General features: G+C 44.3%; 1 protein-coding gene across 5 annotated transcripts in view; it reads left to right on the forward strand.

The window, feature by feature from the left end:
* Positions 1-23364, forward strand: part of LOC118389193 (testis-expressed protein 2-like) — a 59216-nt gene that overhangs the window by 22645 nt on the left and 13207 nt on the right. For 3 of the 5 annotated variants that reach the window (XM_035779012.2, XM_035779014.2, XM_035779013.2), the window contains exons 3-8: positions 11246-12809; positions 16850-17050; positions 17330-17663; positions 17924-18156; positions 18363-18527; positions 19281-19380. In XM_035779012.2, the coding sequence (XP_035634905.1) occupies positions 11271-12809; positions 16850-17050; positions 17330-17663; positions 17924-18156; positions 18363-18527; positions 19281-19380 (2572 nt within the window). In that variant the 5' untranslated portion in view covers positions 11246-11270. The remainder of the gene's footprint in view (positions 1-11245; positions 12810-16849; positions 17051-17329; positions 17664-17923; positions 18157-18362; positions 18528-19280; positions 19381-23364) is intronic. The other 2 variants (XM_035779015.2, XM_035779016.2) reach the window with 1 other exon arrangement.

Genomic DNA, 23364 nt, shown 5'->3' on the forward strand with positions numbered 1-23364 from the left:
TCAGGAAGTTACAGGGAATACGAATCACTGATGCCTTCTGTTCATGTCTTATCATAAACTTGGGCAAATGTAATACATTTAGAATAATTTGCAAACATTTAATTGATTTCCAAATGTGAGCCACATTTGATAGAAGAACCGAAAGTAACAATTCTAGTACCAAACCATTTTTCATGTTATAGTTTTCAGTGTACCGGACAAACACTACTGCACTGTGTGACTCATCTGGTGGGAGTGAACCTGCGTGAACAGCTATCTGAGCCCAGAGCCCAGTATCTATTGAGGTCCTGTCACTGCAATAATTAGCTTCTCCCATTGCCTTGCATCTGATGACTCCATTTCAGTCCTACAGGCCTCCACTGGAACATCAGGGGAGGAGGGATCACTTAAGTGCTTGTATACACATTCACATTAGCACGTGTACAGTACACACACTTGTCACATGTAACCATACAACTATAGGAGGGACTACTTCAGTTCACACACACACCAACACACTACACACACACACAGCCACTTGTTGTTTTATATTGTCTAGTCATGATGATTTATTTCAGTAATATGGAACAAAGTAGTGCTGTTCTGTATTCAGTGAGAGAGAAATTGGGAAGAGACTGAGGACAAGTAACCTGTACAAGTGTGTGTGGTGTGAAATGGAAATGTTTTTTTGTTGTTGTATACGCCACTGCCCCTGAGATTTCAAGAGAATAAGAGCTAGTGGTGGAGAAGGAGAAAGGAAAGTGGATTAAGGGCAGGTATTTAATCCGGCTTAAATCTGATTTCTATGACCCAAGTGGCACCCTATTCTTTATTTTTTTAAATATATATATTTTAACCTTTTTTTATTTAACTAGGCAAGTCAGTTAAGAACAAATTCTTATTTTCAATGACAGCCGTCACTGCCTTGTTCAGTGGCAGAACGACAGATTTTTACCCTGTCAGCTCGGGGATTCGATCTAGCAACCTTTCGGTTACTGGCCCAACTCTCTAACCACTAGGCTACCTGCCGCCCCATATATAGTGCACTAGTTTTGACCAGAGCCATGTGGGCACTATATAGGGATTAGGGTGCCTTTTGGGATGCAACCCATGTGTTATAATTAAGCAATAAAGCCGAGGTGTGGTATATGGCCAATATACCACGGCTTAGGGCTGTTCTTAAGCACGACGCAACGCAGAATACCACGATATAGCCATTAGCCGTGGTATATTGGCCATATATCACAAAACTCAGAGGTGCCGTATTGCTATTATAAACTGGTTACCAACATAATTGCAACAGCAAAAAGTACTTTTTTGTCATACCCGTGGTATACTTTCTGATATACTATGTCTTTTAGCCAATAAGCATTCATGGCTCGAACCATGCGATTTATAATGAGAGCTATTACTTTGGTTTACAGCACACGGCTGTTGAATGGCCTCATTGTGCTGCTGCCTGCTGCTGACCCCGAGACCAGGCAGGGACAGGGGTGGTAAATGACTTGGCTTGGCTGGCTCACCCCTAACATGTGACTGTTGTTCAGTCTGAGTCCGCCCTGCTATGTCTAAGTAAACCGGCTGGGGACTGACATCACTTCATTGTCCCCATGTCAAAGAAAGTATTTTTGGCATCTGTTATTATGAGAAATGTTTTATGAATTGGTTATTATTGATCACGCTAACAAAAGTCAGTGGTCCACTTTAGATTGCAAATATTTTTGGGGTGGTTTGATTTTGACCAACTTTTTATATAGAAAATCCAAGTGTAACATCTACATTTTACATGTTGGTAATTTAGCAGACACTCTTATCCAGAGCCACTTACAGTAGTGAGTGCATACATTTTTTTCTTTCAACTTTTTTCCTACATTTCCCCTGTGGGAATCGAACCCAGCACCCTGGCGCTTGTGCCATGCTCTACCAACTAAGCTACATCTCCATGAAATAAAATGCAGTAGCCTCCATGGACAGACACAACACTGATTTACCACTGTGCACTGACATAATACAGCTGTTTCCTGATAAATGCAATGGCTTGGAAAAACTGTTTAAAAAAAAAAAAAAAGATAACCCCTTTTGAACTGTCACAGCAGTAGGTGCCACACATTGTCATTACCTAGGCTAGGGGACAACTTGGGGTCAGTACGGAGTCGAGGAATAGAAGTAGTCGGACATTCCTCCATTCTTTTCCATCATTAAACCACATTCTCCTGCAGAGGCACAGAGAGCAGCTTTTAGCATCCGAGACCAATCCATAGCAATCTGGCAGTCTGCTGAAATCATGCATTATTTATTGAGGGAAGGAAGCTGATCTCAGATCAGCAGCTCTCTGTCTGTAACTGTGAGCTGGGGAACAACAGGGTAGAAATGATACTGACCTAGCCGTCAGGTATGTGCATGTTTGCCTGTGTCTGTACTTGTATGTGTATTGTTAACTTCTGGGCATACAGTTGAAGTCAGAAGTTTACATACACTTAGGTTGGAGTCATTAAAACTAGTTTTTCAGCCACTCCACAAATGTCTTGTTAACAAACTATAGTTTTGGCAAGTCGGTTAGGACATCTAGTCTTTTTTTCCAGCAATTGTTTACAGACAGATTATTTCACTTATATTTCATTGTATCACATTTCCAGTCGGTCAGAAGTTTACATACACAAAGTTGACTGTGCCTTTTAAACAGCTTGGAAAATTCCAGTAAATTGTGTCATGGCTTTAGGAGCTTCTGATAGGCTAATTGACATAATCTGAATCAATTGGGGGTGTACCTGTGGATGTATTTCAAGGCCTACCTTCAACAATCTAAATAAATCAGCCAAGACCTCAGAAAATAAAATGTAGACCTCCACAAGTCTGGTTCATCCTTGGGAGCAATTTCCAAACGCCTGAAGGTACCACGTTAATCTGTACAAACAATAGTACGCAAGTATAAACACCATGGGACCACGCAGCTGTCATACCGCTCAGGAAGGAGACGTGTTCTGTCTCCTAGAGATGAAAGTACTTTGTTGTGAAAAGTGCAAATCAATCCCAGAACAACAGCAAAGGACCTTGTGAAGATGCTGGAGGAAACGGGTACAAAAGTATCTATATCCACAGTAAAACATAAACTGAAAGGCCGCTCGGCAAGGAAGAAGCCACTGCTCAAAACCGCCATAAAATAGCCAAACTACGGTTTGCAAATGCACATGGGGACAAAGTTCATACTTGTTGCAGAAATGTCCTCTGGTCTGATGAAACAAAAATAGAACTGTTTGGCCATAATGACCATCGTTATGTTTGGAGGAAAAAGGGGGAGGCTTGCAAGCGGAAGAACATCATCCCAACCATGATGCACGGGGGTGACAGCATCATGTCATGGCGGGACTTTGCTGCAGGAGGGACTGGTGCACTTCACAAAATAGATGCCATCATGAGGAAGGAACAATATGTGGATATATTGAAGCAACATCTCAAGACATCAGTCAGGAAGTTAAAGATTGGTTGCAAATGGGTCTTCCAAATGAACAATGACCCAAGCATCCTTCCAAATTTGTGGCAAAATGGCTTAAGGACAACAAAGTCAAGGTATTGGAGGGGCCATCACAAAGCCCTGACCTCAATCCTATAGAAAATGGTTGGGCAGAACTGAAAGAGCGTGTGCGAGCAAGGAGGCCTTCCAAACCTGACTAAGTTACACCAGCTCTGTCAGGAGGAATGGGCCAAAATTCACACAACCTATTGTGGGGAAGCTTGTGGAAGGCTACCCGAAACGTTTGACCCAAGTTAAAGAATGTAAATGCAATGCTACCAAATACTAATTGAGTGTATATAAACTTCTGACCCATTGGGAATCTGATGAAAGAAATAAAACCTGAAATAAATCATTCTCTCTACTATTTTTCTGACATTTCACATTCTTAAAATAAAGTGGTGACCCTACCTGGTCTCAGACAGGGCATTTTTACGAGGAGAAATGTCAGGAATTGTGAAGCTGAGTTTAAATGCATTTGGCTATGGTGTATGTCAACTTCTGACTTCAACTGTATATGTGCATGGTAGTGCTGCACAATATGGGAAAATAATCATTGAGATTTGTGATTTTAGTGAACTGTTGGAATCATAGAAATAAAAATAGTTTTCTAGTTCTATGGTTGGTGTTTTGCATGACAACTAATGAAAATAAAACAAGTATGGTAAAAGTTGTGACAGGGTAGTAACCAAAGTGTTTATCAGTTTCTCAGGGGACCCTTACTACATTTGAATGTTTAAATTAATGGCGTAATAAAAATAAAATATTGTCAATATTGCAATTTTTAAAAATAATTAGATGAATTGTGCAGCCGTAGTGCACGGTATGCATGCAAAGGTTAAACTGTGCTTGTGTGTGCACACTGGAGGGTCAAGGTGTAGGTGTCCATTTCAACTGTGGAAGACTTGCTGTCTCAAATCATTGCTTGATGTCTGGAGGTGTCTAAATATGGAGCTTGCTCTGCACTCAACACTCTATCATCATATCACTTCTCTATTTCTGAAACATTCATTTTTAAATGTAAATCCAAATTTGCATTTATCCTAATGTCATGGCTTTCCACCATCGTTGAAAAATGTTAATCATGTGTTACACGAGAACAGATCCTTTATGTAGCCTAGGCTACTGTCAGACAACCCCTTTTGTAGTCAATTACAGTCGTAATGTAATAACCGTCACACGGGTTGGAAGTGGTAATGGCTTTCACTGTCATGTTGTAAAGGTCATGTTTCAATCCTGTCACTGTCTTAAATGGGTGAGGGGGTTAGGGTTGGTTGCAGTTCAAGACTATCTCTTATACAGAATAAGTTAAACTGTGTTTTTGTCCTAGGCTCTGAGATAGGCCTATATCTTTAGCCTAATACCTTTCTTCCCATACTTTAGGCCTACTACATCACATCATCATTGTGCGACGTGTGGTTGAGCTGCCCCTGCTCATCGACCCACTGGCTTCGTTGGAGTAGGACCATTTGCCCCGAGGCCTACAATATATGCTGACATGATGTCCGTTTTGCTTTCTCCCTCCTAAATGGTTAAGGCAATGAATAGAGGAGGGTAGGCTGATCTTAGATCTGTGTTTACATGTGACTTCTACTTTATTTTTATTTATTTTTTTCACCTTTATTTAACCAGGTAGGCTAGCTGAGAACAAGTTCTCATTTGCAACTGCGACTTGGCCAAGATAAGGCATAGCAATTCGACACATACAACAACACAGAGTTACACATGGAATAAACAAAACATGCAGTCAATAATACAGTAGAAAAAAAAAAGAAAAAAAAGTATATTTACAGTGAGTGCAAATGAGGTAAGATAAGGGACTTAAGGCAATATTATTTTTTTTGAACCTTTATTTAACTTGGCAAGTCAGTTAAGAACAAATTCTTATTTTCAATGACGGCCGAGGAACAGTGGGTTAACTGAAGCTATACTGTTACACTGGCAATACTAAAGTGCCTATAAGAACATCCAATAGTCAAAAGTGAATGAAATACAAATGGTATAGAGGGAAATAGTCCTATAATTCCTATAATAACTACAACTTAAACCTTCATACCTGGGAATATTGAAGACTCATGTTAAAAGGAACCACCAGCATATGTTCTCATTTTTTTAAACCTTTATTTAACCAGGCAAGTCAGTTAAGAACAAATTCTTATTTTCAATGACAGCCTAGGAACTGCCTGTTCAGGGGCAGAATGACAGATTTGTACCTTGTCAGCTCGGGGGTTTGAACTTGCAACCTTCCGGTTACTAGTCTAACGCTCTAACCACTAGGCTACCCTGCCGCCCCTGAAAGGCCATGGTGGCGAAGTAATTACAATATAGCAAATAAACACTGGAATGTTATATGTGCAGAAGATGAATGTGCAAGTAGAGATACTGTGGTGCAAAGGAGCAAGATAAATAAATAAATACAGTATGGGGATGAGGTAGATAGATGGGCTGTTTTACAGATGGGCTATGTACAGGTGCAGTGATCTGTGAGCTGCTCTGACCGAAGGTGCTTAAAGCTAGTGAGGGAGATATGAGTCTCCAGCTTCAGAGATTTTTTTTTGCAGTTCGTTCCAGTCATTGGCAGCGGAGAACTGGAAGGAGAGGCGACCAAAGTAGGAATTGGCTTTGGGGGTGACCAGTGAGATATATCTGCTGGAGCGCGTGCTACAAGTGGGTGCTGCCATGGTGACCAGTGAGCTGAGATAAGGCGGGGCTTTACCTAGCAGAGACTTGTAGATAACCTGTAGCCAGTGGGTTTGGCGACGAGTATGAAGCGAGCGCCAACCAACGAGAGCGTACAGGTGGTGGGTAGTGTATGGGGCTTTGGTGACAAAACGGATGGCACTGTGATAGACTGCATCCAATTCGTTGAGTAGAGTGTTGGAGGCTATTTTATAGATGACATCGCCGAAGTCGAGGATCGGTAGGATGGTCAGTTTTTATGAGGGTAGCATGAGTGAAGGATGCTTTTTTTGCGATATAGGAAGCCGATTCTAGATTTAATTTTGGATTGGAGATGCTTAATGTGAGTCTGGAAGGAGAGTTTACAGTCTAACCAGACACCTAGGTATTTGTAGTTGTCCACGTATTCTAAGTCAAAGCCGTCCAGAGAAGTGATGCTGGGCAGGTGCGGGCTGTGATCGATTGAATAGCATGCATTTAGTTTTACTTGCATTTAAGAGCAGTTGAAGGAGAGTTGTATGGCATTGAAGCTCGTCTGGAGGTTAGTTAACACAGTTTCCAAAGAGGGGCCAGAAGTATACAGAATGGTGTCGTCTGCGTATAGGTGGATCAGAGAATCACCAGCAGCAAGAACGACATCATTGATGTTCCGTTGGTCACTTCCAGTCTCTCTAGTGAAACCAGAGATATCACCTGACAACTAGGGCAAATAAGTGTTAATTAATATCTCAATCCGTTTACTTTTTACCATAGACAAAACCCAGTCTAGTCTTATTAATTGGGATGAGCAGTCTCTCTGACTTCTCTTCCACGCAGTCTTAGCCCAGTGCAAACATCACCATTCGCCTTGTTGCATCACTCGGAGACCATTGCCCAGGGTCTATTGCTATAATAATGGTTAAATGATCATTGAACCACAAAGGTATACAGTTAAATGATCAAGCCTAGGAAGCTTGAGATAAGGACGGACTATATTTGTTAAAGGATGGCATAAACAACAGTTATGTTTGTATGCCAAAGGTATGGTTCTCATTCCAGTATGGCTATCCTACCTGTAGGCAAAAGTATCCTGTGTTTGGTCCATTCTACACAGTTGAGTACCCAATATGCCTACCCCATCCATTGTTTTTATCACTTGCTTGCCATTGTTCAGGAAATAAAGTCTCTTGTTTATGGTCAATGACACAAGTAGTCATAAGACAAGCCTGTATTGTGCGTTGTCATGTGTGGGCTGGATGATGACCTCACTGTTTGCTCTCTATCGCCATCCAGACCAAGGGTCATATGATGAAACCAACAAGACATCAGTCCCAAATGTCATTCTGTCCCACACTGTTCAATCCATTCCTAGAATTACAGCTAGGGAATTAGGCCTAGATGGGACAATCTCATTATGTGGATATTTTGGTCCCTCATAGCTTGTTGTGAAGGTGTTTGTTCCCATTCTGTGGCAATCACAGAGAGTACAATCCATCCCACTTTGTTTCTATTTCCGTCCCCACGTCAACAAGCTTCAAACAAGCTCCACTTTCTCCTTTTATAAAGGATTTATCTTCAAATAATTAGTCTGGCATTTTATGTATTGCTCTGAGGGGTGTGTGAGTGCATGTGAGAGAAAGACACAGAAAAGGAGGGAGAATGTCAGACACACAGTTTGAATGCTTGAATATGATGTGTGTACGTGTACGTATGTGTGTGCGTGCGCTCCTGCGTGTGTGCTAGTTGGGTGTTTGTCTGTATCTCACCTGGTGGTGTCATAGTGGGGTTATAATCACTAGGTGTGGGTGGGGTGATCGGCCTGCTGGGAAGGCTGACGCAGAACAAGCACTGAGACAGCATGGCATTCTGTCAGCCTCTACCCACTCAACCCTTTCTCTCCTTCTCACTCTGTCTGGGAATGGGAAACAGTGGTTCATATTCAGATAACCATGCAGTCATCTATTCATCCATATAACCGTGCATTCATTTGTACTTGGTAACTTCCAGGAAAGCCTGCATTGATTTTGCCGAATCTACCATTCCCATCTTTGTTTATTAGGCTACCTTCTAACCTCAAATGTTATTAGTCACATGCGCCAAATGCAAATAGTCTGGGTAGCCATTTGATTAGATGTTCAGGAGTCTTATGGCTTGGGGGTAGAAGCTGTTTAGAAGCCTCTTGGACCTAGACTTGACGGTGTGGTACCGCTTGCCGTGCGGTAGCAGAGAGAACAGTCTATGACAAGGGTGGCTGGAGTCTGACAATTTCTAGTGCCTACCTCTGACACCGCCTGGTATAGAGATCCTGGATGGCAGGAAGCTTTGCCCCAGTGATGTACTGAGCCATGCGCACTACCCTCTGGTGCCTTGCGGTCGGAGGCCAAGCAGTTGCCATACCAGGCAGTGATGCAACCAGTCAAGATGCTCTCAACTTGCTCCACTACAGCCACGTTGATGAGAATAGGGGCGTGCTTAGTCCTCTTCCTGTAGTCCACAATCATCTCCTTTTTGTCTTGCTCATGTTGAGGGAGAGGTTGCTATCCTCGCACCACTCGGCTGTCTCATTGTTGTCGGTGATAAGCCCTACCACTGTTGTCATCGGCAAACTTAATGACGGTGTTGGAGTCGTGCCTGGCCGTGCAGTCATGAGTGAACAGGGAGTATAGGAGGGGACTGAGCACGCACCCAATGGGCCCCTGTGTTAAGGATCAGCGTGGCGGATGTGTTGTTACCTACCCTTACCACCTGGGGGCTGCCCATCAGGAAGTCCAGGATCCAGTTGCAGACGGAGGTGTTTAGTCCCAGGGTCCTTAGCTTAGTGATGAGCATCAAGGGCAATATGTTATTAAACGCTGAGCTGTAGTCAATGAATAGCATTCTCACATAGGTGTTCCTTTTGTCGAGGTGGGAAAGGGCAGTGTGGAGTGCAATAGAGATGGCATCATCATTGAATTTGTTAGAGCGCTATACACATTGGAATGGGTCTAGGGCACAGGCAGTATGGTGGTCTGCTTGAAACATGTTGGTATTACAGACACAGACAGGGAGAGAAAATGAAAATGTCAGTGAAGACACTTGCCAGTTGGTCAGTGCATACTCTGACTACACGTCCTGGTAATCCGTCTGGCCTGCGGCTCACCTGTTTAAAGGGCTTACTCACATTGGCTGCGGAGAGCGTGATCACACAATCTGGAACAGCTGTTGCTCTCATGGATGTTTCAGTGTTATTTGCCTCAAAGCGACCATAAAAGTAGTTTAGCTCGTCTGGAAGGCTCGTGTTTCTGGGCAGCTCTCGGCTGTGCTTCCCTTTTGTAGTCTGTAATGGTTTGCAAATCCGACGAGCGTCAGAGCCGGTGTAGTACGGTTCGATCTTAGTCCTGTATTGAAGCTTTGCCTGTTTGTTGGTTCATCTGAGTGCATAGCGGGATTTCTTCTAAGCTTCCGGGTTAGAGTCCCGCTCATTGAAAACAGCAGCTCTAGCCTTTAGCTCAGTACGGCTGTTGCCTTAATCCATGGCTTCTGGTTGGGGTATGTACGTACGGTCACTGTCGGGAAGACGTCATCGATGCACTTATTGATGAAGCCAATGACTGATGTGGTGTACTCATCAATGCTGTCTGAGGAATCCCAGAACATATTCCAGTCTCTGCTGGCAAAACAATCCTGTGGCTTAGAATCTGCTTCATCTGACCACTTTTTTATTGATCGAGTCACTAGTGCTTCCTGCTTTAGTTTTTGCTTGTAAGCAGGAATCAGGAGGATAGAATTATGGTGAAATTTGCCAAATGGGGGGTGAGGGAGAGCTTTGTATGCGTCTCAAGAATGGAGTAGAGGTGGTGTTTTTTTCCCTCTGGTTGCACATTTAACATGCTGATAGAAATTAGGTCAAACATATTTAAGTTTTCCTGCATTAAAGTCCCCGACCACTAGGAGCGCCGCCTCTGGCTGAGCGTTTTCCTGTTTGCTTATGGCGGAATAGTTCATTGAGTGCAGTTTAGTGCCGGCCTCAGTCTGTGGTGGTGTCTAGAAAATTATCTAGGTAGATAGTGTGGTCTACAGCTTATCATGAGATACTATACCTCAGGCGAGCAAAACCTTGAGACTTCCTTAGATATCGTGCACCAGCTGTTATTTACAAAAATATTTGCAGGTCTGATGTCCAGAAGTTATTTTCGTTTAGAAGAGACGGTAGCCGCAACATTAGGTACTAAATAAATGACTAAATAAGTTACAAACAATGCGAAGAAACACATGAAAAAACAATTGGATAGGAACACGTAAAACGTCCACCGCCTTCTCCGGCCCCATCTTAGGACCATCAACCTTCCTTGCTGCTTTAGCTTCTTGCTTTCTTGTGATATCGTAGATCGATTCAGTGCTATTTACAGGGATTGCCTTTGTGATTGCTCCCATTAATCATTGCTATAGTAGCCGTGATTTCAGTGTCAGCCACTCACAAACTAGGAAATAGTATCGGACTCCAGGGTTTTAGGTTTCTTAGGTTTAGGTTTCTTTCACCAGCCCTGCAAGCCAGCTGGTCCCTCAGTGTGGTGGCCATTCTTGTCAGAAGACTGTGGGCTTCCTGTAAGAGCTGTGTTGGACTCCATCCCCTATCAAAGGAAAGGGCTCAGCCAGGGGAAGTCTTTAAGGGCTTAATTACATTTCCCCTCATTGATTTGGCCCTGCTTTCAAGAAGGATATTATAGGGGCATCTCATAGGATATGGCTACTGTAACTCGGCTTGATTAACTTTTGTTAATTGCTAAGTAATACGCCTTCTAGCCCTGCTATTAGAGTAGGTTCCTCCCCCAAACCTCGATTTAACAGTCTAATGCCCGTTGTTGAAACCGTTCTTTGTTCTGGCTGAGTTGAGGTTGTTTGATAATGACACATGGGGATGTCATGTACTATATAGCCTACATGCCTGACATTGCCCTCCTGTTTATGTAGGTTCATGTGTGTATTTGCATAGGGCTATGTGTGGTCAATATTAATACCCATTTAACGCCATATACTCTGTAGTATAAGTTTGTTTGGTAATGATACAGTATGGGGACATGTGTGTAACCTTTGCCCTCTCCCTGTCTATCTCCCTAGACTGTGACCCAGCAGGAGCACTGCGATGGCCAGCTGCCACAGTAGCCATGCAGACAACGCCAAAGCTCCTCCTCCCTCAGCCTCACGGCCGCCACCTGTGCCCAAGCTCCACGTCCAGGGCTCGCTGTCCCGGAAATCCATCACCATCCACTTCTCGCCCCTGGGCGAGGAGGAGGAGGAAGAGGAGCTCTATGGGGCAGTTGCGTCCTCTCCTCATCCCCCTGCTGCACCCAAGGAGTACCCAGGCATTGTGAAGGCCCTGGAGGCCAGCGAGGATCTGATCCTTGAAGGTGCGGGGTTGAACTCTGAGGCTCAGGCTGCAGTTCTGCCTATGTCATCATCAACTGGTCCTCAAAGCTCCATTACCTCCACATTACCCTCTGAACCGAAGAGCTCCTCTCCTTCCCCTGCCTCCAACTGTAAATCCACTTCCTCTCCCTCCAAGTCTAGCGGCAAACTTTTCTTCAGCCTGGTCAAGTCTCTATCCTCTGACATCGTCGAGCCTTCTGAGATTGTCTCCATCTCCCCCGCTGCCCCCACTTCCGTGCGCCACCGCCACCCGATGAAAACCCTGGTCAAGTCACTCTCCTCTGACACCTCCCAGGAATCCTCTTCCTCCTCCTCCTCGCCCTACCGCCTCTCGGACTCCCGCCTCCACCTGCAACTCTTCAAGCAATTCACCCAATCCCGTGCCCCGGTGGGTGTTGTTGCCGGGGGTGACTCCAAGACTGCACCCTCCTCGACGCTCACCTCCCCAGACAGCCGCAACTTCTTTAAGGCGTCTGTGGAGGCGAGCATCGAGGACACTAAGCGCCGTTTCTCAGAGGCCATCTACGAGCCTCTCCAGATGTTAAATAAGATCATGGAGGACAAGAGCGGAGGCATTGGCAGCAGTGCCTTCCGGTCCAAAGCGCTCTCGTCCAGTGCTTCGGAGCTCACCTGCCTGGCCTCCCTCAACAACGGCCAACCGGAGAGCAACAACAACTACAGCATCAAGGAGGAGGAAACCGGGGATGACTGGGAGTCCGAGGGAACCGGAAACGGAGCCAGCTTGCCAAATCCCACCGCTGACACCAGTCACACCAGAAGTCCTAAGATGTCCTCCTCCGTTTCCGCCTCTCTCGGCCTGGACAAGTGCTCCATGTCGGCCCTGGCCAAGCTGGAGGATGAGGACTTCTGTGTCCTGTCTAGTGAGGACTTTGAGGATACCGACGGGGATTATGTTGACAGAACGAACAATACATGCAGCCAAGTGAGACTTCCCCCTAGTGGCAGTCCGGAACTATGCAGTGACGACAAGTCAGAGGGAGAAGATCCACCACCCAGCATTCCACACTACACCCTGATCATCATCACAGCGCTGGTCTACGGGTACTTCGTGTTGCCCCTGCCCACCTACGTTGGGGGTATGCTGCTCGGAGTGGGACTAGGGTTCATGCTAGCTATCGCTGTGGTGTGGTTGGCCGGACCCAAGCCTTCTGGCAATCGCTCCAGACATCCCAGACACCAGGGGAGGCTGTGGAACATGGCCCAGATGGGCATCAAAGAGCCAAACATCTTCAAGGTGAGGAACTCCATGGTCTTCTAACCTAATGGTTTTCTAACCCCTCCTCGGGGACCCCCAGATGTTTCACAATTGAGTTGTACCCTGGAACTACCACTCCGGATTCACTAAGCAAGGGCTTAATGATTAGTCGCGAAGTGGGATCAATAGTGCTAGCTCTGGAATAGAGCAAATTCATTGGGCAGTCTGGGGATCCCAGAGGAGAGGTTTGAAATCACTGTAAAAACCAATTAACTGAAGATATGCCGAAATCCATGGTCACATGAATAGGCAGTGGTACTGAACACGGCCCCAGAAATGAAAGATTCATAACACCATGTCATTATTACCTAGCTAATGGCCGGATTTCTATTTGTTAACAATGAGAGACCTGCTGTGGTAAGGTATCACGTTGAACTTTCCCAATACTTGTGTTATATCAGAGCAAATCTGTTTTCGACCGAACATTAGAGAGATCGATTTCTCAAGGTTGACCTGTAATTCACTAGCCTTGATCTCATTAGTGTTCATTGTAAATTTAAGAAGAAGCTGGATGACCGTCTTGTAGCCTGGTAATAGCTGAAAATTATTATTTTAGTTCCTGCTGTTGTCAATGTAATACTGTTTTCATAAAAGCACCTTTAAAATACTTTCACATGAAACTTCTAATGTTCCCAGATTTTTCAGAAATCCTAGTTGGAGGATTTCCTCCCTGCTTATTCTCTCCTAATTCCAGGAATCCTCCAACTGGTGACTTCTTAAAGAACCTGGAAATTTGGGAATTGTGCAAACCTTGTAGAGAATGAATTGTAAGAGCACCGTGAAGTAGGCCTAGATCAGGTCTCTTTTTAGACTGACTGATTACCTACATGTAACTGACAAAATAAAGGCAACACCAACAAAAGTGTCTTAACAGGGCGTTGGGCCAACGTGAGTTGCCAGATCAGCTTCAATGCACCTTGGCATGGATCCTAAAAGTGTCTGGAACTCTATTGGAGGGATGCGACACTATTCTGACATGGGAAATTCCTTAATTTGGTGTTATTTTGTTGATGGTGGTTGAAAATGTCTCAGGTGCTGCTCCAGAATCTCCCATAAGTGTTCAATTGGTTTGAGATCTGGTGACTGAGACTCACACAGACACCCTACCCTTTGAGAACCCACTTTCAAAGTCACTGAGATCTCTTCTAGACATTGTAGCCAAAATAATGGCACAAGGGCACTAAGCATGATGGGACGATAATTTCTTAATTAACTCAGGAACCTCACCTGTGTGGCACCACCTGCTTTCAATATACTTTGTATCCCTCATTTACACAAGTGTCCTTTATTTTGGCAGTTACCTGTACAATGTTTCAGCACCCATCATGATCCTTGACTGGCTTAAAGGCATACTTCGGGACTTTAGCAATGAGCCGATTTATCTACTCCCCCAGAGTCAGATAAACTAGTGGATACCATTTCTGTGTCTCTGTGCCCAGTATGAAAAGTTCCAGGTAGTTTTGCAAACCAATGCTAACTAACGTTAGCGCAATGACTGGAAGTCTATGGGTATCTGCTAGCATCCTCTCACAGCCTCTTCTATTATCCTCCTCTAGACTACTGACTAGTCTCTAGACAAATGCAGATGCCTGTTGTGACAGACCACATAAAGTGCCATTCAGAGAAGAAATACGCCTATTTGAGCATCAAATGAGATCGTCTCGCTCACCACTTTGATGTCAGAGGGAACAAAAGAGTGAGGCTCAGAGGCAAATATACCTCATCCTCCATTGTTAGCGCTAATAGACAATAAATTACCTGAGGGGAGTTGTTTTAGCGCTAGCCAGCTGCCTCATTCAGCAGCATTAGCACTCAAATGGATCAGACAGACCATACCCACTGTGGCTATATATCATACTCAAAGCCTGTTAGCCTACTTCTCTTCACTGCTAATGCCCTCCATAGCTTGCCAGACAGTAATAGACTCTGTGGTAGAGTGGTCACCCCACGTCCCGTGGCCCTCTTCCAAATGATGTCACCTCTGGACTGGCTGTGAAGGCCAGTCGGTCAGTCGCATAATATAATGGAGAGGGTTCACTGTCTTGTTTGACCCCCACATATTGGAAAGCTGATGATAACATCACCGGCAGACAGCACACAAGCACATTAACTGGCAGGCTTTACTTTCCTGGGCTTGGCCTTGTCAGTCAAAGGGACAGTGAATGGTGGTGTTTGGGACACAAAAGGGATAGGCTTTGTTCATGACTATAATATGAGAATTTGGTGACAACGGTGTCTTCTCTCTTTCTGTGTCTCGCTCTCTCTCTCTCTCTCCATCCTCCCTCTCTTCATGTCTAGCTGTAGGAGCAATAGAACCAGCACATCTAGGCCTATATCAAGTTTCCTGCTGGAGACTTGTGTGTCTGTGATGGCAAAGCTCTAGGGGCCGTCTTGATCTCTGCGAAGAGGAAGGGACGAGATGCGACTGGAAGGTTGCATCCTAAATGGCACCCTATTCCCAATATAGTGCACTACTTCAGACTCAGCTGACGAGGAGAAGAGGCAGCGAGTTACTAGATGACTGCTGTCGCGATTTTACTATCTTCTTCAATCTACTGCCGTTGGATGATGATTGTGTTAGTGGTTCAAGGCCAAACCGGCGATTAAATATTTCACATGGTGGCATGAAATAACGTGAACAATATGCACTGGTTGTAAAAGCGATGATAGCCACTAGGAGCAACTAGGAGCACTATACCTAACAGTGTATCAGGGTTGAGGTGAAGTCGTGGATAGTTGTGTGTTTGAGTCTGTGATGGCATCACCGTTGTTTGAAGGTTAAGCATTTTAGAAGTTACTGTTCCCGTCTGTGGCATAGGGCATGTCCAGGGATTTAGACGGACTTCATTTCCACCCCTTAGATTTGATTACGCCTAGTAGTTTAATGAAGCTGTTGGTAGCAGTGACATTAGAACATAGACACACACACACACAGTGTGCAGTCTAAGCCAGCAGGAGTGATTTCTGAGGGGAAAACATCTAAATAAATCAACACAGTTAATTTACTACCATAAAGTTTTATAATTGACCTCCACACCAAATATGTTTTGGAAGCTATTTTTCAAAAACAAATGATGACCTTTTTACCCACCAAACTACATCATTTTGGTCTAACTACACACATGGTGCGCCCTAGCTCACAAAGGGACTGGCTTTTCATTTGAATACTTATTGTATGTTCATAATTTGAAATGACAACGCGAACAAACCCAGGAAAGGAGCCGAAAGGCTATCTACTAAGCCAAAGAGACTCAGGCTCAGGTCCATTGACAAGACATGCATCATATTTCTCAGCAGCCTACTTTGAGCATTACCAAAGCCATCTTATCTGTTCCAGACCATTTCTACACACACACCGGAGTTGTGATCTCAATTTTGACACAATGATTGTGATTTAGTTTCTATACGTTGACAGAATCGGAAGTTCATGCATTTAACATTAATTTGCTTTGTCAGGTGCCTAAAATCATTGTAGTGTCTTTCCGGAAGGGTTCAGCAGTACTGGAGGTTCATACAGTGCATTCAGAACGTCTTCAGACCCCTTGACCTTTTTCTCATTTTGTTGCTTCACAGCCTTATTGTAAAATGGATGCAATTATTTATTTGTCTCATCAGTCTACACACAATACCTCATATTGACAAAGTGAAAACAGGTTTTTATAAATTTTGTAAATGTATTAAAAAAAAAATATATATATTTACATAAGTATTCAGACACTTTGCTATGAGACTGGAAATTGTGATCAGCTGCATCCTGTTTCCATTGATCATCCTTGAGATGTTTCTACAACTTGATTGGAGTCCACCTGTGGTAAATTTCAATTGATTGGACATGATTTGGAAAGGCACGCACCTGTCTATATATGGTACCACAATTGACAGTGCATGTCAGAGCAAAAACCAAGCCATGAGGTCGAAGGAATTGTCCTTAGAGCTCCGAGACAAGATTGTGTCGATGCACAGATCTGGGGATGGGTACCAAAAAAATGCCTGACTAATTTCTCTATCTCATCCTGCAGGGCTGGATGAACGAGATAGTGAACTATGACCCGGAGACATACCACGCCACTCTGACCCACTCTGTGTATGTGAGACTAGAGGGCTCCATCCTGCGCCTGTCCAAACCCAACCGCAATATCGCCCGGCGGGCCACGCATAACGAATCCAAGCCCGACGTCAGCTACATCAGCCAGAAGATCTACGACCTCACTGACAGCAAGGTGGGTGCATTTCCGCCTAGGTATAGATCTTAGATCAGCTTCCCCTACCCCAATCCTAACCGTAACCATTTTAATGTGGAAAATGCAGATTGACCCACGATCAGCTACGGGCGGGGGTGAAGAGGGGTTGTGGGTGTATGTGTCACCATCTGCTATATATTACATATAGTATATGTGGTGTGTGTACTTGGCCTTTGGTCTTGGAGTCCATTTCAGTTTTAAGTTCCCATTAGGCCACACACACACCCAACTCAATCAATCCTTGTATTCCCTCTCTAGATCTTTCTGGTGCCCCAGAATCTGGCCAGGAAGCGCGTGTGGAACAAGAAGTACCCTATCTGCATCGAGCTGGCCAAGCAGGACGACTTCATGTCCAAGGCAGAGGGCGACCGCAGCGAAACCACAAACGAGAGAACCACGATCACAGGAGAGGCCACCGCGGTGACGGAGGAGGCCAAAAGGTCCTGTGGTCCAGAGCTGACCCTGTACCTGTTTGGTCGGACAGGGAGGGAGAAGGAGGAGTGGCACCGGAGGATCCTGCTGGCCTCCAAGCCTGGGATGAAGAGAGCCACCAGTCTGCAGGGGATTAAGACCGGTCAGTGGATTGATCTAGGTGACACACACACACACTCACGGACCAACTTACACACACTTTCTTCCATACTAGTTATTTACAGGAAGTTGTTACTTGTTGAGTCTCTTAATTCAACAATCATGTCTGGCGCTAGCATGCTTGCACATATATAGTGTGACAATGTGAATGCACCTGAGGAAAGTGCAAGGCTACATTTGTATTTCATAATGCACATGAAATATTTTGATCTAGCTGCTTCTTTATAATATCTTGTTCACCTTTGACCCCCCCACCGTCAGCCTTGAACTCTCACAGCCGCAGCAACAGCCGCAGCAGTCTGGACGAGGTGCTAGCGTCTCAGCCAAGGGCCAAGGACTCAACAGCAGGCGTAACAGCCAAGACCAAGTCCCTACTGGACTACAGTGTATACATGGCCACCCTGGTGCCCCCCGAGACTGCCACTGCCACCCCCGTCGCTGCCACTAGTCCCGTAGTCCAGAGTCCACAGAGTAGCCCTGGGTTGGGCAAGAAGGTATACCATCAACACTCCCTTATTTCTTTCTCTTTTTGTGTATTTAAAAAAAAAAGAAAATACTTTACTGTACTATACTCTATTATTAAATTCATAATTTGTTTTTATTATACATAATTTCAGTAAATTAATCCAATTACAGTGCTAAGTTAAAGTTTATCATGCTTCCTTATTTTTCTCCTCTTGTGTCCCCGCCTCCCTACTAGTTGCTGAGCAGCAGCAGCTTTGGCCCTGTCTTGGTGCTGGGGGAGGAGGAGCCTGTTGCCTGGGTGAACTCTCTGATTGGCCGGGTGGTATGGGACTTCCTGGGCGAGCCCTACTGGGCCGACGTGGTCTCGAAGAAGATCCAGATGAAACTCAGCAAGATCCGGGTGAGTGGCCTTTGACCTCTTGCCTCTCACCTCTCACCTATGGCCCTGTTGTGACAAACTGCTTGTGTGCTTAAGAGCATTCTTACACTGTTGTATATGTACTGTATTCTGTTACCACTGAGCTCCAGAAGGGATGAAGAAGAGGGAGAGTGCAACGTTTATTTGGCTCAGAAGAAGAGTAGAGAGCGAGAATGGGCCATGCATGACTAATAATGAAAAAACAAAATAAAAATTGACCAGGGGACTTAATGCCTCACAGTGGATCCTTCCGACTCTGCAGGGACACACACCACACACACACACACACACACACACACACACACACACACTCTCTAAATGTCAGCCACTTCCGCTGTGCAGCCCCGCCACAGGACTCAGAGACTCCACACTGGGCTCAGAGAGAGACCCTCATTCCTCTCTCTCTTCATCCCTGTTTTGTATCCTGGTCCTTCGATTACCCCCATTGTTTCGTCTTTGGAGTTGTTACTAGCCCCACGATAGCTCTTCGTCTGGTCATATTCCCAATGTCATGTGGTGATGTTGGCTGTTAGTCTTGTTGTCTCATCTAGCCGGCGTGAGGGAGTCGATAGGGGCCTTTGTGGCAGAAGAGAATGACTAGTAGAATGTGGGAGATGTCGAAGGAGCGAGTGAGTGGCCTGTTACCATCAACCTCTAACATGCACTTACTATCCCCTGCAGCTGCAGACTGTGTGTGTGTAAAGAGATCTGCTTGACTGTTTCCTTCTCCTCCAGCTCCCCTACTTCATGAACGAGCTGACCCTGACAGAGCTAGACATGGGCGTGGCCACTCCCAGAATCCTTGGCGCCTCCAAACCCTCAGTGGACCATCAAGGCAAGAACCCTGGATGTGTGCTACTGTACTGTCCATCAACCAAATCCTGACCAATGAAGAAAATTGCAATACATTGTGTTTATACACACACTCAAACACACATACTCTGCCACTAACACACTCGCTCAGCCATGCTCCCACTGTGCGATGTGGTTTGAATTCCACTTCACACCGCCCCTGCATTGCAATTGATCCCCTCCGCTGCGTGGTGACATTGTGGCAGATGCAGGGCTGTCATTTAGAGCCGTGCTGTGCAGTCTGTTTATTAGAATCACTGTTTCATTCAGGAAGGCCCTTTACGAGAAGGCATGAACTGTAGATTCAGGCCAGCATGGCTCTCTATAAACATACGGGCAGTTTTGTGGTTGTTTGTATGTCGTGTCTTGGAATTATTGCAATCAAAAGGAGAGACCTTTCACATTTCAACAGACATCAAGATTTACTGCTCGCTTGTACAAAAATGCTAACGCAACCTAGAATACAAAATATTTTCTTTTGAAAGAAACTGGAGATTAGTTCTCCCTGTTACCGACAGACAAACACAGACACTAATCATGAAATGGAATGTTGTCTAATCACTAATCCATTGTAAATCCACTGTCAGTGTTAAAGAAGCCTGCTTTCAGCCCACACACACAGAGGAGTGTTCTAGAAATCCCCTATTCTGTTGCATAAAACAACCATTTTATGCAATAACAGTATTATAACAATCTTGTCATTTCTTTTCTGACAGGCGCAGTGTTGATTTACATCCTCTGATTTATTGGCACACGTCGCTACTGTTTAACACATGTACATTTTCTCTCTTTGCTCTGTCCTAGTACGGACGTGTCGGTGTGTTTTTGTGATGACTCCCCACCGCTCCCTTATCCAGCCCCTTTCTCTGATTAATAAGATTGTAATATTAGGGCTCTGTCATAACCCCTGGACCAGGGGACAGCAACACCACTGAGAGACACCGTGTGATGCTAGCTAACCGTGCTAACAACGACCAAGCGACCACAATGACACAGTAGGTTATTCATTGAACGAGACGCCAGACTGGTCCGTGTCGGTGATGACTTTATGCTTCCATTCTATATTGTAAGACTTAAGAATTGTAACATTTACGTTCATCAACAGGAGGAGCATTTCCAATCCCAGTAGGGGCAATACCTCAACTCAATGAATATATCTATTAAGAAGAATTTGATCATTATGTTCCACAGGAGTCTACCCAATCCTGATAGGCGTTTACTCACTCAATATCACTCATTGACAACATTATCGACGAGTACCGTGCTATGTTAATCAAGCTCTTGTTTAGAATATTATGCTACTGTGATGGAATGTGTTTTGCGGGAAAATGCCTTACTAAGTACAATGTAATCAAGTCCTGAGCTGTTGAGTGGGTCACATGGTTATCTGTTAGACTGAGTAAATAAAGGCTGAGGTACACTAGAGGGGCCATAGACTTGGCTGTTAGTTGCACAACCAGCTTCTCAGTACAAACACACTGCAGTTTGTAGAGTACAGTTGAGCAGAAGTTTGGACGGTACATAATATGAATCAGCTCATAATATGAATATGCCTCAACTTTAGTGGAGTGACTGTTGGTTGGTTGCTTTCTAGCAGAAGTGGAGTGTCTCTCGTAACATCTAACCGTCAAACACCTTACCTTCCGTATTTGCACAGTAGGTAATCATTATTGGGTGCATACACAGCACATGTCATTTCTGGGTACATACACCCTTAATAAAATATCCCCATAGTCTAGTAAAGGCAAAAATGTAGCTGATACTAGCCTCCTTCTGGCTTCAAAAGAAAAACAGGCCTTATGCCTAAGATAAAATTCCCCATTTCAGCCTCAATTGTTTTTGTAAGTTATTGAATATGCAATTTAAAAGAGAGGCCATAGGATGGAAGCCATAGGAGGGCCATGCCCCAATGGAGTGGGGCATTCAGTGGGCCAGTCATCTTTGGCCATTGCTAGAATGTAAAGTACCTGATCTACATGTCACATGAAACCATAATATGCCATTTAGCAGACGCTTTTATCCAAAGCGACTTACAGTCATGTGTGCATACATTCTACGTATGGGTGGTCCCAGGAATCGAACCCACTACCCTGGCGTTACAAGCGCCATGCTCTACCAACTGAGCTACAGAAGGACCATCTCTCCTAATATTCACACACTAATAAGATGCAAGAAAATCTACACTGTGGGGCATAACTTCTATATATGAATGCTTCCGCTCAGTGTTTGAGATCAATTGACACCCTTTACTATGGCACTTTGAGATTTATTTTAAACTGCAAAACCCTTATGCACCACTGCACTTTGTATACCAGGGTTGGCTGGCCTTCTCTAGTCACTAGTAGGCTCAATCACTGGTATACTTTCGGATGGGAAGTTAAATGGGTGTCTTGACTCTCTGAGGTCCATTAAAGATCCCATAGCACTTATTGTAAGAGTAGGGGTGTTAACCCCGGTGTCCTGGCTAAATTCCCAATCTGGCCCTCAAACCATCACGGTCACCTAATAATCCCCAGTTTACAATTGGCTCATTAATCCCCCTCCTCTCCCCTGTAACTATTCCATCGTTGCTGCAAATGAGAATGTGTTCTTAGTTAACTTACCTGGTAAAATAATGGATAAATTAAAAAAATTACAAATCCATTTTGGGTTTACTAACTTTTTATTTTGGGCATTTTTATTTTCAGAAATGTGGTGGGTACTCTTCGTTCGCTGGACTTTATCCTGCTAACTGTTCCAAATGTCCGAACTGGATTTGGTAAAAGGGCTTTTATGTACTCTGCACCATCGTCTTGGAACGCCTTACAAAAAACTTTTAAACTGGAAGAACTTGTCCCGATTGGTGTTTTTAAATCACTGATTAATGATTTTGAGACAGATTCCCTGACCTGTCAATGTTTTTAATTTGCTGTTTTTGCTGTTTTATACTCTTGTGAATTCTATGGTTTTTACTAGATTACTTGTAGTTTTTCATGTTTGTCTGTAATTTTTGTAATGACTTGGTGCTGCCTGTCTTGGCCAGGACGCTCTTGAAAAAGAGATTTTAAATCTCAATGAGCCCTTTGTGGTTAAATATAGGTGAAATGAATAAATTAGCTAGGGCCCAGTCTTGAATCTGCTTCCCCATGGGGCTGAGTTACAGACAAGAAGAGTTGAACACTAGTGAAAGAATCTGTGTTTCTATGTCTGGCAGTTGGATTGTCGCTTCTCTACACTACCCATCTTTCTTTCATTCTACCAGTTTCTCTGTTCCTCTCATACCATTTCTTCCTCTTTTTGCCAAACACTCTCTGTCTCTGTCTCTCTGTATCTACCTGCTGTTCCTCTGAGTCACTGCCTCCAGTGTTTTGTCATTTCTATTACCCGGCGCTCTGAGACTTAATGGGAGAGGAAATGGATTCCACCACAGGCTGAGGGGAACCGATTCTGTTGGATCGGAGTTGGAGGAATGCACTTCCACTACACTCAGGGGGACTGGGCTATGGGCTATGTTCATTAGTCACCAAACAGTAAAGTATTGAGTGAAATGGGGAGGGGCTACTTACTCCTTTCCAATAAGAATGAACACAACCCAGGCTTCCACAGACAACCATTTTTTTTGTGGGTTGTTAATTGTGTTTTTGTGTGAGTTGTTATGGGTTTAAAGAGTAATCAGCGTTCTGGGAAAATACTGTGTTATTGCCTGATGTTTTGCAGTGGAAGATGTTGTCAATGATATAGTGGTTCGATCCAACTAGGTTACAGAGTCCCACTATCTCTCAACCTAATGTTACTTAGTAATGATCATATGCTGCAACCGTTTCGAAATAGGCCCCGAAGTAAGTAGGGATTAGGTCAATATTGAACTCTCACGAACAGTAGAATTTGCTGACGAATCTATCTGGAAAACCTCATTCATTTTACATCAACAAATAACCTTCAATTCATTACATTTTCATCTCTGAAACTTTATTTTTATTTTGGCCAC

This window comes from Oncorhynchus keta, chromosome 10 (genome assembly GCF_023373465.1).
Source record: "Oncorhynchus keta strain PuntledgeMale-10-30-2019 chromosome 10, Oket_V2, whole genome shotgun sequence".
NCBI lineage: Eukaryota > Metazoa > Chordata > Actinopteri > Salmoniformes > Salmonidae > Oncorhynchus > Oncorhynchus keta.